Genomic DNA, 19,147 nt, shown 5'->3' on the forward strand with positions numbered 1-19,147 from the left:
GGTACACCTCCCTGACACAGATAAGGTTAGAATTTAGGTTGCTCAAGCAGTCTCTTGCTAGACGTGGTGAATATATAATACGCTGGAATAAGATCAGGAAAGCCAAACCCAATTCACTGAATCAAATGTTATGGGACGAACTACAGCATTGCAACGCATCACCAGCAGAAGCGTACCTGCAAGACTCTGTACCACTCCAATTACCAACAGGCCTTTAAGCGTTTCGTTAAAAAGTCACTTAAAATTCAATCTGTCATAGAGGATAAAGCCATAAAGCCATATTAGCAAAAAGGGCACACGGGTGGATGACATTAAATAATTATAAGACTATTGCCCCTCACGATTATTTTGCCACATGTTACACAGCTTTTATCAAGCAGCAGTTCTTAAAGTACCATCTGGGGCTACTACCGTAAAGAGCATATGGAAGATTTGCTGCATTTGGTTTGTTCCTGTAACATTGTACAGGCAGAAAGAAAGCAATTATTAATTAAGGCTTTTAACCAAAGAGGAATTCGAACAAGAAGACAGGCAATTCTAGCCTGTTTCGATCCGGGTGATCCCCAGTTAAATTACCGTTTTGTCGAATTTTTGTTAAAGGTGGAGCAAAGATTACAGAAAACGTAATCTGTTCAGTGCAGCCAATATAATTTACTACTTAATTGCCATATCATCTTTTAGGAACAACATATTATTTTCCAAGGCATTATCAGGGGCAGACCTGTCCACTTTTGAACTAAATCCCCTTAAAGAAAACTAATGAACTGTAACGCTTCTGAGTTTAATCTACTATCAGTTTCTCCTTTTAAGTGACATTATCGCACCTGATCAACAACTGTCTTGTACAGTAGCACTTCCAGCCTTAAAGCTGTGGCTTCCACTCGCTTTTTACCATTTGATACATTTTAAATTGAATTTTAAAGATTCTATTTTTAGAAATATTCATCTTATTTTACTATGTAAATGTGTATTTATATCGTATAACTCTTATCGCAATTGTTTTAAGTAACCTCACAATTATTTAAATAAACTAAACTAAACCGTTGTTCAATGGTCAGCATGACAGATGCATTCACAGTTGAAGGAGAGCCAAAATTACAAATATTCTTTTAAAGGCCTACGAGCCAGGTCTAGCACATGAACAATTTTGTCAATAGAGGTGAGTGCAGCCGATGTGCGTGGCTTTGTTCTTTACCTGAACGAATACATCTTGAGTTGTTGACAATATACTTGCCAGACGAGACACACCTGTTTTGTTGGCTCTTTGGTACGTGGTTTGTTTACAGGTCTTTTTGGTCAAACATTAATGGCTTTGACAGCGGCTAATTATTTCACCACATTTTTAGGACTGAAGTATACATTATGCAAAGAGATCAGAGAATACTGCAGAGGGGGTTTTGATCTTTGATAAAATCTGATCCAAACCCACATATGGTCTTTATAGTTTAGGTAAAAGCTGACATGAGATGGTTAGAACCGTGTGATGTGACTGATAACAATGAAATGAAGGTCCAGAGACAAACTAAAAAGAAAAGTAAGGACAGAGCTGAAATGCAACAAACAGTAGAGTCTTGAAATAGGCAAATTCTTATTTTGAGGGGTGCAAGATTTCAAGGAGGATACAGGCTAAATTCATGAAGGAGAATAAAGGACGATGAATAGAAAGACCGACGCCACCATTGAAACGGGCACGTGCAGATTGTGTCTTAGCGTTTGGGATGCCCGCAGGTGAACGCTCCGCCATCACTACGCCAGTGAACGGCGCCACCGGTTCACACAAGAGGTTAATCGGCTATTATGCTTTTTTTATCTGTTGCTTGTTGTTTTCACTTGTTCTTTTTCCCTGAGTATGAAGACAGTATATTTGAAGACATTTCTTGTCTTTTTCAGGGAAGGGAGCGTCATTGCTGCAATAGAGAATATTTTCCAGCATTCTACGGACGTGACAAGCACAGACATCAAAAAGGCATTTCAAACATATATTGATCAATGCGTTGATTGTTGGCCCCTGAGTAAAGCGGATAGCTATAGTGGTATGTTCGAAGGTTTTGTCACTCACTAATAATTATCCTTGTAACGCGTCACAAAGTAGACTGCCAAATCCATCAATGAATGTAAATGCGTGCTTACTCTAGATGTGGGAAGTTATGTACTTTTTTTGTTTATAATGTTGCATATAGTATAGGCACAGGGGGCTGTCTAATGTACAGTGAGTGATGCTGTTTATACCCAAAGACTCTCCCCAAGGAATCAGGACCCCTAGACAGCGAGAGCCTACCTCGCCAACGCTGCAGATCTTGTTTCCTGGAGCCCGGAGCCTGTTGGTACTTGGTCCCACTCCCGCAGCCGCACTTATCATCCTGAAGCGGCCGCCGAGCGGAGGGGGGCACAGGACTACGTTTCCCGGCCTGCTCCGCAGCGGAAGACGGCGCTGACATCGCGCCAGGCGGCGCATAAGAGCGCGTCACCCCCGCGTCGCGGGAGCGCCCGGGGCGAAGCCCGGGCAAAGGGCGGGCCCTCTGTGGCCCTCAGAGGCCAGAGGAGGCTAGGCCACCCCCTTAACATCTATTACGGCCTGGCTTTGCATGGAATGTGCCCAGAAAAGTCTACACATCTGCAATACAGCACCTAAAAAGGAAGAAGACAAAATCGCCACCAGTTCTGCTATCGAAGTAAGATCTTCTTATTTCAAGTGTCCTTTTACTTTTACCTTTCTACAGACATAAGAAAGAATCTAATTGCTTCACAATCATGTCTAAAAAGAACATTCCGAAGGCACCGGATAGACCTAAGAACACCATGGACAGCTATCTCGTCCAGGTGGTAAGCAAGATAAATAGTGATCGTAGACAATCATTGGGCCTATACCAGTCTCCTACCCTCCCCGCTATGAGCCCCTCTGCTACCCCACAAACAATCGATGCTATACAACAAGACGCTATTATCTTTACTGGTGAAACTGACTCTACAGGCAATGCAAGTATGGACATAAGTGGTACTAATGGGGCCGACATGGAGATTCACACGGACACTGATGTGGACATACATACTGACAATGTGATGGAAGAAGCACCGTCTGTAAAGAGGGCAACTAGGGTAGTTAGAGCGTGCCGAAAAATGCAAAAAAATCGCGGGGGGGGGAAGGCCAGGGAAGAATAAACCTACCCCATCACCAAAACCTAAAAATAAATGCCGGGAGTATGAGGAAAATACTAGGGAGCTACTGGATGAAGCTCTACTGTCCAAAATTTCAGAGCTGTTAGAGGTAAAAATTCAGACACTTATCAAGCCTCTGATCAGCAAAATTGATAAACTTACTGCAGTAATAAAACAATTGGGAGGTACTCAAGACACATTAGCTGACGCAATAGGTATTGTCTCAAAGAGTGTTACAAAACAGCTGGTCTGCCAAGAGATACACAATATGGGTGGGATAGAATCAGACGCACCTCCAATAGAGACTACTCCCCCTGAGAATCCACAAAATGGTCCTACCATCCAAGAACCAGAAAAAGAGGTACCTATAGACCCACCGCTTGCACTAGCCCCCTATAGCCTTGAGAGTGATTCTTCACAATTTGCACTAGAAGCTGCGCCTCTGATTTTAGTATTAGCAAATGTCCCCACTCTATCACCTGACCACACAGAATCAACTTCATCTCTAACAAGCAAGGCATTACATTGGCTCTCCAACAACATGAGGATGGCACAGGGGTGACAACAGCAGTTAGCTGATGAAGTCAAAACGGCAAGGAGAGATAGTTGGATTGGGAACAATTCCAAAAAATGGAAGGGAGACTGTGTTGTGCTAAATTTCCATAATTCAGCCACGCTTTTGAATATTTTGCCGAACATTCTACCACCCCAACGAAGAAGTGGCACCATAATCCCCCTTACATTGGAATTCTTCTATAACGATTTGAAAAAAGTATCAAAACAAAATGCTCTGAAGTCACCATGGATGGCAAGAAACAAAAGATGGGGTGGGGGACAGATGCATATGGATTCCAGCAATAGGGTTGGTGCATGGCTAGGCGACCATCAAAAAACGCCCTGTTTGACTACCCAAGGGCCAAATTGGAACATGGTGAACAGACGGGGTTTGTACAATCATGTTAATATGTATGCGCCAACACGAAATGACAATTACGTAGGAGGATGGCTAGGTGACCAGCTGAACTTGCCTTACCCTAATACCCCAGTGTCCAGATGGAACCCAGCTATAAATGGATGGGGGTTTGTAGCTCCGTCATACAACTGTGGAGTTAGTACCGCCAATAGGTTTGGGGTTTTGGCTGGCCTTAACGACTGCGATTGACTCATGGTCTGTGGACATTCTATTGAAGAAGGGGATACAACTACTAGGCATAACCCCGAAGCTGAGCCCAACAAAAATGCATTGGTTTGCACGGGAGAATCGATATCCGACCGTTCCACTATACAAAATGACGTGATTCGAACATTGGATAGTGATTCCCCTGAGATTATCAGACAACCCCATGTACAGGCAAACCATGAAATCCTAGAAATAGACAAAATAATTTGTTGGAATATTGCAGGGCTGAGAAAAAATCTATCCGATCCAGATTGGCATCAATATCTTGATAACGGGGATCTCATCCTGTTCCAGGGAACCTGGGGGTTAGAGAATCACTTTAAGGTTGATTATAGGTCTTTTTTTATTCCTGCAATAAATACTAATGGAGGTAGACCATCTGGTGGTTTAACAATTTGGGTAAAAATTACAGGGGGGACAAGCTACAAGCAGATAGAAAGTAACAACCCTGACCTCCTGATGATCGAACTAAGGAAGCCTAAGGGACAGATCATCTATGTGATCAATGTCTATAACAGACCCCATCAAGCACGCAAAGAATCGCCAGTCATAACCCACCTAGGTAACATCATGGCAGGGTTAGACCAGAATGCAACGGTAATTGTAGGTGGCGACCTTAATAGAAGTTTCGAGCCGATACTAGGTCTCGAAGACATCTATAAAGACGAGGATAGCGCCAATAATATACCCTTGGTTGACACTACATATAAAGTAGCCTGCACTGTGAGTGCCCTACAATTACTGAGCTTAACATTTGAGCATGGGCTGCGTGCATGTAATGGGCGACTGCCTTCAGACTGCCCTAGTAATCCAACATTTATTAGAGGGGATTGCTCTAGCCATTTAGATTACCTCATGATTTCTAAACACCTATGGCCTAGGGTAGTGGACCTGAAGGTGGATGTTCGCATGGAGAGTGACCATTACCCTTTGACTCTTTCTATGCAGAACCTGTTTACCAATTCTATCAATAAGAAAGTCAGACAAAATTTCCTACCACAAGGGCCTCTAGAAGCAAACAATCGCAGGTCCCTAAAATGGCCAGCAGTCCTAGGAAATGCAAACATTGTTAGCCAGATCTACCATGTCTTTGTCAGACACATGTCCCCCTTGACGGAGAATAGGTCTGGAAACCATAACCCTTGCTTGATAGAATCCCATGACCATTTAATTGGCCAGCTTAGTGAGATCTTGACTAGAGTGGTAAAAAGATCAAACACCTCCCACAAATGTAAAACAACGGGTAATTCTTGGTATAACCAAGAATGCCGGAGAGCCAAAACGGAGCTAATTACTGCAGTCAGGGGAAACATATCAGATAATGTTAAAACCAAAAGAGCCCAGTACAAAAGATGTCTACTTTTGGCCAAAAAAGAATGGGACGAGAGGGTATGGTCTGACCTGTTAGATGCTTGTAAGCGCAAGGACCAGACCTCCTTCTGGAGCCTTATTGCCAGTGGCACCAAAGGGGAAATAGACACTAAAGATAGATTTCTCGAAGAGAGTACTTGGGTTAGGCATTTTTCACTACTATATGCTAGTGCCGATTCAGGTGATAGCGAAGACCAGACCAATACGTCTTTAGAGATGGCACTACAAGAACCCCCTCTTGTATTCACTCTGAATGAAACGATTTCAGCAATTAAAGCTGTTAAGCCAGGAAAGGCCCCCGGACCGGATAGAATACCAGGGGACCTCTGGAAGCACGAGGACTATATCTGGGCTCCCTACATTAATCTACTATCCAACGAAATTGCTAGTGGTGCCCTTGTCCCTGAAACATGGAAGGGGGCGGAGATTGTAACACTATTCAAAAAAGGTGATAGGTCGAACCCTGAACACTATCGTCCTATCAGCTTGATTGACGTGTTGCAAAAAATCTTCGCCCGTCAAGTTCTTAGCCGACTTGCCTCATGGATCGATGATCACTCCATTTTTACGAGGTACCAGGCTGGTTTTAGATCTAAAATAAGCACAGTGGACCAGGTTTTTAGATTTTTATGTTTAGTCTGGAAATACACTATGATAAGGAGCTCCCACATATATGTGGCCTTCGTCGACCTGAAAGCAGCCTTTGATATGGTCCCTAGGGCAGACCTATGGAGGACACTAAATAACATGGGCGTCCTCGGAAACATTCTACAGCTATTAATTAGACTGCATGAGAACAACTATGCACAAGTCAGATGGGGACCAAATGGGGAGCTTAGTGGGAAAATAAATATATCTAAAGGGGTTAGGCAAGGGTGCGTTCTGGCACCTACCCTATTCTCCCTTTATGTTAACGATATCCCTGACACCCTTTTGGGCTGCGAGCATGACTCTCCCAAATTGTGTGGTGAAGCCGTTCCGGCATTGTTATTTGCAGATGACACGATTTTAATCTCTCAGACACCTAGAGGACTTCAGAATCTTTTAAATAAATTTAATTTGTATTGCCATGACAGGAAATTGGAAATTAATTCCTCAAAAACAAAGGTCATGACAATTAATCCCCATAAGGGTTTTAACAAGGTTTTTAAAATAAATGATGAAATTATTGAAGAAGTCCCCAATTTTAAATACCTTGGTATCATTTTAGATAGTAAATTAACATGGAAAACACAACTCGAAAATGCTAAATTGAGGCTGACCCAAAATCAGTTTCCAATTGTAAAAAAATATAGGAACAGTCATTTTAAAGCTGTCTCTCCGGCCATTGAACTGTTCAAAGGCAAAGCACAATCATCTTGTCTCTACGGGGCGGACCTTTGGGGTTATGCATTGAAGGATACTTTTCTAGTACGCGAGAACTCCTTCGTTAGACAGCTCTTAGGTGTACCGGGCTCCACACCATTGACTCCCGCATTGTGGGACCTAAATTTCCGACGCACTGATGACTATGCCTCCCTTCGCCCGCTTCTCTATTGGGTTCGTTTGTGGTCCACAGAGGAGCTGGTGGATTATAGAGAAGCATTGAGGGAGATAATGGCCATAAAAAATACTACCTACTTGCCATGGTTAGTGTATATCGAAAAATGGTTTGGGAAATTGGGCCTGAGTAATTTTTGGTTTGACCCTGAATCGCTAACCAATTCTTCAAAAAAACTCCTGAAACAAAGGTATTGGGAATTTATAAATAATTCAGTGTTAACCAAACCCAACATAGGAACTTTGACCTCAAAATTTTTTGAAATAAAAATGACTATGCAATTGGAGCCCTTTATGGATGAAATGTATCCCCCGTTTGCCAAGAGTCTATATCTAAAATTCAGGTATGGCATTTTACAAACGAGGGTCATGACAGCCAAATGGCATTGTAATAAGAGTGCAAACGGGAATATTGACTCCAATTTATGTGAGTTCTGTGAAATGGGGTTGAAAGAGGATGAATCCCATGTATTATTTATATGCCCTGCTTATTCTAGCGCAAGGAAAAAATTGTTAAAGCCTATATGCAAACTGTTAGGCTTTCGCCAAGTTGAGGTTGGGCTTAGAGTATTCAAGGGTGATACCTCACAACCAATAGTGTTTAGCTTGAGCCGTTTCCTCTTATGTGTAGCCCTGATTAGAAAGAGAAAAGGTTTTAAAACCTAATCCTATTTACCCTCACATGGATTATTGCTGGCTAGAATAGTATCCGCAAGTTAAGTACAGAGGAAAATAGAACTGGTTTTGCATTACATGTTAAAGTACTGCTTGTTTTTAGTGATCCTGGTGCTTCTTTTAAACTGTAATTATTCCATTGTTTTTATATTTAGTAAGTGATCCCGCTAGATGAGACAAGCCGACTGCAATGAATTGTCTTCCATTTCAAAAACATCTTTGAGACATGTATATACTTTTTTTCCTGTTACAAGAATCACGTGCTGCTATCTGTCCTCAAATCTAACTGTGACTTTGCATTTGTTTGTATCTTTTTAAATGTATTGTATCTTATAAGGTTTTTAACCGAATAAAGATTGAAATTGAATGACCATTGTTGAGTGTGGTAAATAACGAATCCTGAATGCAAGAAGGCACTCACTTGAGTGCCTCCTACATAGCTTTTTGGATTCGGTATTTACAGATTCCTTCAAATAAGGAATCGGTATTTTACCAATTCCTTAAGGAATCGGTAATTACCGAAACCTTAGACCTGCCTCCTACATCTCAAACCCTAAATACCGTTCAGTAACGGCCGAAATTCGGTAATTTCGGCCGTTACCGACCGGTATTGGGCTACCTACATATGGCCCCTAGTGTTTAATAGTATAGTTACTGTAAATGCTACATGATTTTGGTCCTATTATTTTCACTAACATGGGGCGGTTGAGGGGGTGTTGATGTTGGTGGTGGTGGGTGGGTAGGTGGGGGTGTGTGCGCGCGTGTGTGGGACAGTAAAAATACATGTGGTCCAATTACTCATGTTATTTAGAATTGTACTAATACGCACAATTCACACATTTAGTACAACAAAATTACTTTTTACTGCCTTGCCGTTTGCATGCAACAATTTTGAAATAAAGTGCACAACACAATAAAATATTAAAACCTATTTTTAAACATAGAGAAATAGTTAATGAACCAAATGACAGAGGGCTCATCAAAACAGGTTAAGGGGATTTTTTTTAAAGTTTTAGGGCAAAAGTGCCAAGAAAATGTAAAACATCAATCAGAAGTCACTGTTCATGCTTGACCATGACCTAGGGTATGATTTTATGCCAACCGTGATAGAGCGTGGGTCAGAGGCACCAAGCAGGTTTGACCCAGGCAAAGAATTTCCCTCAGTATCTGACAAGGAAGTCTGAATCCTCCAGCAGGTCAAATATGAGGCTTTATCTCCCAAAGTCCTCTTGAAATCGGATAGCCACTGGACAATGTCTCGCTGAAGCTGTTGGATTTTGTGGGAAAGCCTCAGAGCATGGGAAGTTTGAGTTTTTGTGGCTACCAATGCCCTCTCGTTAGGTAGATAACTTTTACGTCTTTGCCAGTGAAGATTTTGTTCTGCCTGCTGCAAAAATGCTTATTTTGGTGTTTGGGCTCGCAAATTCAGCTTTTTTTGCTGAAAGATTTACCATCCAAGGGTGTAAAATCCGGGGGGTCTAATAATTATAGTATTTTGTGGCACCAAATTAGTCTCTTGGTTTGTCGTTCATGCTTTGCTTCTGCCCAGTTCAGCATACAGCATGATGCAAGGCCACTTCAGCTACTTGATAACTTCACTTTCAGTGACTGCACTTTGCTATTTCACAAGAAGCACATCTGCACACAAGGTAGTTCCCTTAAGTGCTAAGGTTAGTATTTCTTTACTTTGTTACTTTGATGTTGCCTTTGTGTTTAGAGTTTGATGAGAAAGCAGGACACTTTCTACCGGCTTTTCATGTTGCTCACAGGGTACATCCAGCGTTCTCAGTTTCTGTCTCCTTCTGAAGGTGCTGTAAATCCCTTCTGGAGTGCCAACAGTGAAGTTAGTCAATGGCTGAAGGGGACTGACTCATTGCCTCCAGATGCGAGCTGGAGTGGGTGGAAGGAAAATATGAATGACACTACAGGCTAATGGATGACGTCTGGTTGAAAAGCCCTATAACTATGTTAAACAAATATTTTTTTTGCAAGATCAAAAGATGTTGAATAACAACAGACTTATAAAAAAGCCATTTGATCTGCTGTTGGTTGCCTTCTGTTTGTTAATGCAGTTTAATATTGCTTTTGTAAATAGATAGATAGGTTGGAAGGTAGAGAGATAGATACTCACAGGCAGGTAGATAGAAACACAGAAAGGCAGGTTGACAGGTAGATAGACAAACAGTCAGATAGCTAGGCATGTTGACAGCCAGACAGACAGACTGTCAGGACCTAAAATTAGAATGAACAGCAGAGCTAAATCTTTTTTAAGTAATAATATTTCAGGCAAATTACTCGTTTGTATCACTCTTTGTGTAACTATAAAAGTAGGCGAATGGAAACCAAGCACTGTATGATGGTTTGATCAGTGTTCTTGTACTTTAAAGAGTGAATGTTAATTTACTGCCTAGACGCAATCACGGATTTAAATGCCATCTATACATCTCTTTGTTTATTTACTTTCTAGAACAAGATCTCTGCTCAATAAACATGTGCGACGCCTCAACTACCGTCTGCCAATCGAAAAATGGAACCTTTTCTTGCAATTGTAAAGAAGGCTTATTTAAACCCTTTCCTTCAGAGCGCAGTTGTACAGGTAAAGCTTCAAGGAGTTGAATGCTTAGCCACAAATTGTTTAAATGTTTGCTGAGTGGAAAACTATATCCTGCATGTTTCTCCTGCCCTGGCTTACCAATAGGAAGGATTTTTTTTGTAGGAGAGAATAAATGGGGACTATCGAATAGAACTTTAAATATATAAACTAAAGTAGCAAAAAAAGTTAATAAAATCATAAATTATTTTTAAGGCATGTTATGCAAAATGGAACGCAGAGTTTGACAGTCGGGAACCTTGGCTCTTTTTGGCACACTCATTTTAATATTCCACAACCTTTGTTTATCCCACGCTGAATTAGTTTGCCAAAACATTGGCCAGCGGGGTGGACGTAGTTGCGGAGGGTCCAAAAAAAGATACTTCTCTATCAACCCTCCGTAGACCAATGCTGGCATGTCATCAGCCATCTATGATAACTAAGGTGCTAGCAACGGTGCTCCATGTAGGTTTGGACTTCACTAAATGGGCCATGTACTCAGGCCTGCTTCAAATGGATTGCCATTTTATGCAACTACAAGAATCAAGGTAAATCATTTTCATTTTAAGATACCTTTATAAATAATTATATAATTTATAAGAAATTGTAGATTGTTGCTAAAACGCAGTAAGAGCAAAATTAAGATTTAGCCTTATAAAATCGATGAATGCTGTCCATAAACATATTTAGAAAACATTTTTGTCAAAAAAGGTGCGTGAAATAAATACACCTTGATTAGCCACCTTCCATACAAGGCTCCACTGATGGTGATGGGGCAGTAATAACATTGTGTTATATACATACCTTAGCTGATGAATAGCTTAACTGCAAAATTGTTACAAATTTACTGTTGCTCGCTGTATGTATTTTCAGAGACCTAAGATGTTTCTAACAAGTGCTTTTGAATGTAAAACATTGGACTTCACTTAGGCAAACTCCGTCGTCAAAAAAACAAAAAAAAAACTGTTTTAAGCTGCTGAGCTGTCTTTGGCGGTGAAGATGGCATCAGGCTTCATTTGAAATCTGGGCAGAGATCCCCTGCAGGTGGGCGCAGTGATTCACGCCACATGCCTACAGGGTATGCATGGGATCCCTGGGATACCCTTTCTTCCCTTCCGAGGGGCATCACCGAAGGGCATACTTCTACCTGGCGCACAGTCAGTGCATCTACCAACAGCTCCTGTGCCTCTCCTCTCACATGTAAGATGGCACTGGTGCAAAAGCAAAGGTTTCTGGTTTTGCTTGGGGCCATGCCCCTATTCAAATGAAGGAGCGCCCCTATGTGATAACATTATTGTGTTCTACATTATAGAGGGTCTACACAAGCATCTGTGACTCCTCTCATAATACTAAAGCCCTGGGAGTGCAAGTAGCGGATGTAGGCACCTGTTGCACCCTGCACTTGCTGGTATACGGCCCTAGGGCAGCTGTCATTTGTCCAAGTCCTCCTTTTCTAGCCATTTTTTGAGGCTGGAAGATGGCTGGGCCAGCTAACAGCTGCACTGCTGTTGTCCTTACATTTGGAGGTAAAGGTCCCTTTTAGTCCCTGCCCACAAAAGTCTGCAGGGCAAGGGGAAGATTGACTAATTAAAGTGTTATTGTGCTTGTCATACCAAATTAAGCAAACAAAGTACATATTGCTTCTTCATGCTGTTATTGATTCCATTAAAAAAACAAATCGTAGTGTTTGTTGTTGGGCAGTTTGTAGAGTCAATTTCCTTCTAGCGAAACACCGTTATTGTTACACTTTGAGGCCAGTCTATGCACTTCCAGAAGCCTCATGTGAAGGATGTACATAGAAACAATGCACAGCCAAAGCCACATGCACTGAAGTCTGAGAATGTCTCAATGTCAACAGCATCTGAATTTCAGTGCACAATATGTGAGCGCCCCTCCATATCATATCATATTGTGGGCTGCTGAGGAATGACTTTTTGTTCCAAACTGGAAGTCTGGCTATAGTTTAGATTGGAGGTGTTAGGACTGGAGTCAGAGGACTCTCTCTTTTGTAACATAGGGCTGACCTCTTCAGCCAGTGCCCACCTATCCGTTACCACATTACCCCCAGAGGTGGGTAGTGTAGTGACCAATAGGTGGATGAATGTGAAGGCTACACCTTACATTCTGCCAGTATTTGCTATGGGAGAGAGCCTCCCTAACTTACAACTCCATCCTGTTAACATCTGTAAGACAAAGGCTATATCTGATAAAATGGTGGAACTTCCAAGAACCAGTTCCAGGGCCGAAGCCTGGAATGGAGAACTCGTGCCTGGAAAGAAAGTGTTAGATGTAGATGGAACTTTCACTCAGTGCTCAGAGCTTCACAAGCAGTGATGGGACATCATCCTAGAAGTTTGCAACTTGCTGAGGATCACTCTGGGAAGAGAAGATTGCAAGTCTTTCATGTGCTGCAAAAGGTAAATCCAAGTTTCTTGGTTCTTTTTGTGGTCCCTAAACTATTTCACAATGCCGTAAAGGTTGAGGATGGTAGGCTATGTCATTTAAATTGTACTGTACAGTTGAAGGGCAATGTTATCTGTGTTATGTTTTAGCATATCATTTTTATATGGTGTTCTGAGATGGGTTTGTTGTGTATTCATTTGTTTGCAGTCTTTTGGGGATGTTCATTTTTGGCACTCTCTATTTTGTTGTTGTTTTAGTATGGTCTGTTGCTTCCATATCCTTACTCATTGTGCCTTTAGGAGCATAGATACTTGAGTTGCATTAGCGTTTGAAACCCACCAGGATTCCAACCCTTTGTGTGTTTTGAAGAGGAGTTCTGGGTAGTGTAGTGGCAGTTGAATCTGGAGTTGGTTGCTGGAGCTGTGACTGGGGTGTTATCTGTATCAGACTCACTAGACTCAGCTTGTGGTTGCTGAGTCTTCTTTGCACATTCCAGCATCTCCCCTGACTCCAATCCAACTGTAGGCTGGACACCTTGTTTTGATGCCAGTCAAGGCTTGTAAAATGTCCTGCATGATGATTATGATGATAATGAGGCGGTGGATAATTGATTACTGACTCCTCTCTACACTAATGTTGAGCTATATTTAAATGTACAGAATGCCAGTAGCCTAGTTGCTTCTCCAAAGACGGAGTTGGAGTCCCCATCGGTGCTGTCCATAGAGGAGAGTGCTACTTTTGAAATAGTAGACCGCTGAACAGCAGAAGTACTAGCAATAGAGACTAAAATGCAATTAAGTGATGGACATTTTATAACCTGGGCTTGCTAATTCATAATCCTTACTGGATAGGCATCATAGTCCTGCCCCTGCGGACCTGAATCTTCCAAGCTATCATCTCATTACTTAGTGCCTTGTTGTTTAGGTTTTCATTCCCTACTGAGCTGCCTGAAGGGGAGTCAAAGAGCATTGACGCATTCAAGAAATGAGTCTTTTCCTCACCCAGTTTGGCTTTGAAGTCCCTGGACACCATCTAACTAGGATGATATACACGTAGTTTGGAATATGGCTAACACGATTTTGCCAACTATTCCTGATGAATTTAGAAACGCTTTTGCTCAAACCGTTCAAGACTAAGAGGACACTGCTAAGTATGTTTTAAGAGCTGATGTGGCACAGTGCTTTGATTTCCCCTCTCATGTCCATGCTTGAATGGTAGGGGGAAGAATTTGTTTGTATCTGCCCAGCTGGCATGCAGTTATCGCAGACCAGTGTGTGCTGTAGATTGTTCTTCATGGTTACGTCTTTCCTTTTACATCCGTTCCCCATCCTCTTCCACCTGTGTTTAGTCAGACATCAGCAGATCATGCCTCCACTCTTGTCCAGAAAATTAAGTCTTTGCTGGCCAAAGGAGCCATAGAAAAAGTCACTGAGGCAGAGAAGGGTGGAGAGCAATGTTCCCTCTAATTTTTTTTCCTCTGTGTGCGGCAGTATAAGGTCTCTGTGCACTGCAACTGAGGCTATGTGCGCCGGGAACCAGACTGCATATGTGGTTGCAGCGCCAAATATCACTCCAAATCTTTGCTTAAAAAAGTTAAAAGAGAGTGCAATTCCACACATGTAGTGCCGCATGAAATGTCTTAAGGCAGGTTTTCAATTTAGATACACACACAATGACATGAATTGGTTACACAGGGGAGTACACTTTGGGTTTAGAAAAGCACAGGACTCGAATAGTGATATCAAAATACGATTTTGCTGAAGATCCTCAGCTCAAGGACTGTTCATAGGGTGGGGAATGTTGGGAACCTATACAAGATCACATATATACAAAATTACATAACATATTTACAATTAGACCTGCAAGCTACAGAGTAATGTGTGGATCCCGTCAGAGATAGTTTGTCACCAGTCAAAAAACAAGTCCCCTACAGCAAGTCATCGTAACAACTTCTGGGTGAGTGTGAGTGAATTGTTGAATGCAGGTGGGTGAGTATGTGAATGAAAATAAGTGAGTAGGTGAATGAGGGAAGATTAGTGTGTAGCGGAGAGCAACATAAAGAGACTAAATAAAGCATGCAGTCCTCCGTAAAGCCTCTTGATAAATAAAAACCCAACAGTGAATGGGTGAGTAAAGTGATTTGAGATAATCAGTGGGAGTGTCAGTGAATAAGAATGTGTGTGGGTGGATGTTATGTATTATATTATGTACCGGAGGGTGGCAGGGAGCGTGTCATGGTATGCATGGTTGCATTCCATCACGGTGTTCCAGTCCAGGACATTGAGGGCCAGATGTAGGAGAGCAAATACTGGTCGGTAACGGCCGATTTCGGCTGTTACCGACCGGTATTTGGTGTTTGACATGTAGGGGCCATCATTTTACAGAAACGGTAAATTTACCGAATATGTAAAATACAGAATCAGTAATATTACCGATTCGGTAAATCCACATGTAGGTGACACTCCTAAGAGTGCCACAGGCCCTTAAGAGTCGGTATTTTACCACACAATCCTATTGTGTGGTAAAATACCGAATTCAGGTGTGCATGCACATCTGTGCATGCACACCTGTGCCATGTGACACACAGACATGCCCTTAGGGCATGTATGTGTGCCACATGTCACACATGCTTGTATTTGGGGTGCTAGAGGGTGTCAAAGTGACACCCCCTGCACCCATGCAGGATTCGGTATTTACCAATTCGGTAAATACTGAATCGGTATTTCCCATTGATTCCTATGGGCTTCACAGCCCATAGGAATCAATGGGCAATACCGATTCGGTATTTACCGAATCGGTAAATACCGAATGTTACCGATTCGGTAAATCAAATTTAAAAATTACCTACATCTCCCACCTTCAAATTTACCGATTCATAAATACCGAATCGGTAAAATTCGGTATTTATGAGTCGGTGAATTGAAGTTACCTACATCTGGCCCTGAGTCTTTAGCGGTGTCTTGGAGAGGAAGCCGACCTGCCTGGCTCTCGGCTGTTCCTTTTTATGACTTGGTCAATAAAGCTTGTTGGAGACATTACAGAGTACATACAGCCTGATTCATCAAGCTAAATTGCACTCGCAAAGGCCAAGATTCTCAGAATCTTGCCTTTTGCGAGTGCAATTTTTGCATTTGGGATTCATCATCCCAAATGCAAAAATCGGTAATAGCGAATTCGCTAAATTGCGAGGAATTACATTTAAGGAATCTCTATTTGAGATTCCTTAAATGCAATTCATGAACCATTTTTAAATTGCGAATTCGCAATTTCGGGCCGCTATTTACCGCGAGGTCAAACCTCGTGGTAAATAGCGAAAACTTAGAAAAATGCTTTTAAATGCATTTTTCTAAGCTGCATGTTGCACACATACATGTCCTTCGGACATGTGTGTGCGCAACACCAATGTAAATTACATTTCAGGGGTGCTACAGGGTGTCCTTTGGACACCCCTAGCACCCTTGAAATCGCATCCTTATTTGCGATTAGCAAATTGCTAATCGCAAATAAGGAATAACTCCCCATTCATTCCTATGGGCCTAAAGGCTGATAGGAATGAATGGGGAGTTATTCCTTATTTTCGATTAGCAATTTGCTAATCGCAAATAAGGATTGTGTAGGAATCGCTATTTATTTAGCAATTCCTACATGAATCCCGTTTTGCAAGTCCTTAATAGCGATTCCTTATGAATCGCTATTAGGGGCTCACAAAACGGGAGATTGATGAATCAGGCTGCAAGTTCCTTAACAATTTGCGTCCCCAACTTTGGAATGCTACTTGATGATTGATGTTAGTGACGAGGGTTTTGGGTGCGGTTCTATCGCAGAAATGTGTTGATGGTTGTGAAAAAACTATTTTGTTTGCATCAAGATCATTATCGCCCACGGAAACTAAATATCCAAAGGCATCTATGTGTAAGCAGAAGGATTGTAAACTGGAGTTGCAAAAGGCTATTTGGGCATATAGGGTGACTACTCATGATTCTACTGGTTTATCTCCTTTTGTGCTGATGAGAGGTAGGAAACCCAGATGTAAGTTCACTCCTGTTTAGCTTTCTGATGGTATGGTGGAGCAGTGGTCAGCGGCAGAGGATAAAAATAGATTGAACGAGGTGCACAATAAAAGCAAGGTTTATTATGATAAAAGTCATGGTGTGAAGGACATGCAAGTAAAGGTTGGTGAATGGGTTTGGGTTCGAGTGAGGAAAGCTGGTAAGATTCCTAAGGGTGAGAGTCAGTTTGGAGCACCACAAGAAGTCGTGGAGCTTCTGCGTAATGCTGTGCGGTTGGATGATGGCTGAGTTTGGAATCTCAAAAATATTGCCTTGGGATCTGGACAAAATTGTGGTGTCATGCGAGGAGCAATTTTGCGTGCCAATGGGTTGAAGGATGTAGAGTGGGTGGAAGATTTCTTTGTTCGGAGTGCTGCTCAGTCTAGTCTGGCTTCTGACCTTATTCCAGAAAAGGAGGTTGTTTTTTTTTTTGTTGGTTTTTTTAAAGAACCTTTATTGATGTGGCACGGAAATACAAACATGGGCCTACAACCAATCCGGCCGGCCGCTATTTCAGATCGGGCAAAGAGGAATAGAGTGCAAAAATATACAGCAGTCCGGAGTTCGAAGGCTGAGTAGCATCCATGATATAACATATATTTAAGTCACCATGCAATAATAAGGATCTGAGACGGTTCATTTTGCAATAACAAAAAAAGAAAGGGAAAATCAATGTCGCACAGTCACACACGCCCCTATTACAGCTAAGTAAAAGCAAAAAGTTTTACGCCAGTAATGCACACATATTGGGAGTGACGGGGGAGGGAGCATAAGAGTCAGGATAGATGCGATAAACACAGAGCAATCATGGCGAGCTAGTCCCACCCCTCAAGGCGAACCACACTATAGGAGACATGGAAGACGACGACATTGAAAAAGGAAAGGGACAAAGGGCCATAGAAACAAAGAGAGAACAAAATAACAAGCCCATCCCCCAACCCCCAACCCTGCACCCCTGCAGAAGGCTACGGCCTACCCCCCCAGCAGCGTGCCTGTCGCCCTAAATAAGAGACCCGAAATACAGAAAAGAAAAGAAAAGGAGGTTGTTGATGAGAGAGTGGTGGGGAGCCAATGTTTTTTGGAAGCAGCAGTTGCTTCGGAGGAGGTGCAATCTGGAATGAATGAGGAGGTGCATTTAAGTAGGATAGAACCAGTTGTTGTGGATAAGGTTGTTGGTGACTGAGGAAAAAGAAAAAGGGTTCTTCCGTGATGGTTGAAGGAAAATGTAATGTGATTATTCTTTCTTTATGTTATTGTTTTAAGTTCCATATTTTCTTTAATTTATTTACTCTTCTTTGTGTTGTACAGAGGGGGGATGTGTTATGTATCATTTTATGTACCACAGTGTGGCAGGGAGCGTGTCACGGAATGCACGTTTGCATTCCACACTGTGTTCCAGTCCAGGACATTGAGTCTTTAGCGGTGTCCTGGAGTGGAAGCCGACCTGCCTGGCTCTCGCCTGTTCATTTTTATGACCAGTTCAATAAAGCTTGTTGGATACTTCACTTAACAGAAGAGTCATAAAATAATAATCTTAATTCAGGCTTGAATGGAATGTATCCTGTAACAGCCTCTTGGCCAGGTTTGAAATCTCAGTGGATTTATGCATTCACCATAGAGGTGTGTGTTTGACTCCCTGACCAGAGGTTCAATTCCTGGCATGTTCACTCATCCGCACATGAGGTCGTTAATAAGAACAATTGAGTTGTATAGCAGTGAACATGTGTTCTTCAGCTACAACATAGCCTGGGGTAAACATGTGCTCCGTGAATACATAAATGAATATTTCTGACGCTGGCTTTCTTTGACTTCGAGGTATGGATTCATAATATTCTTCAATCACTCCCTCTCATTTATCGAGTGGCCTTGATTTGACATAATGGTAAATATTGACGACGATTGGTCTATTTAGATTTCATACAATGTGGCACTCATCACAGAGCACTAATATAATGCTGCACCAAAAACACAAACTGTCACACAATGAACACACATACGGTCACAAACGTACAGATCCGCACAGTTGCAGGCAAAGCAAATAGATTCCCTCAAATACACACAAACAAAATGCATACATGGGAAAACACCTAGAGAGAAACACACAAAAAGATAAACACAGCAGCACAATAAGTACCTAACCTTAGCCACAGCCGTCACATAGAAAACTAGTGTTGCACGAAGAAT

The 19,147-nt window shown here is 42.0% G+C and overlaps 1 protein-coding gene across 1 annotated transcript in view; it reads left to right on the forward strand.

The window, feature by feature from the left end:
- LOC144755781 (uncharacterized) overlaps nt 1-19,147 on the forward strand; it is a 548,432-nt gene that overhangs the window by 354,844 nt on the left and 174,441 nt on the right. Inside the window, exons 6-7 of the mRNA XM_078645019.1 lie at nt 1,891-2,033; nt 10,389-10,517. Of these exons, the coding sequence (XP_078501145.1) occupies nt 1,891-2,033; nt 10,389-10,517 (272 nt within the window). The remainder of the gene's footprint in view (nt 1-1,890; nt 2,034-10,388; nt 10,518-19,147) is intronic.

Source organism: Lissotriton helveticus, chromosome 5_1, assembly GCF_964261635.1.
Source record: "Lissotriton helveticus chromosome 5_1, aLisHel1.1, whole genome shotgun sequence".
NCBI classification, from domain to species: Eukaryota; Metazoa; Chordata; class Amphibia; order Caudata; family Salamandridae; genus Lissotriton; species Lissotriton helveticus.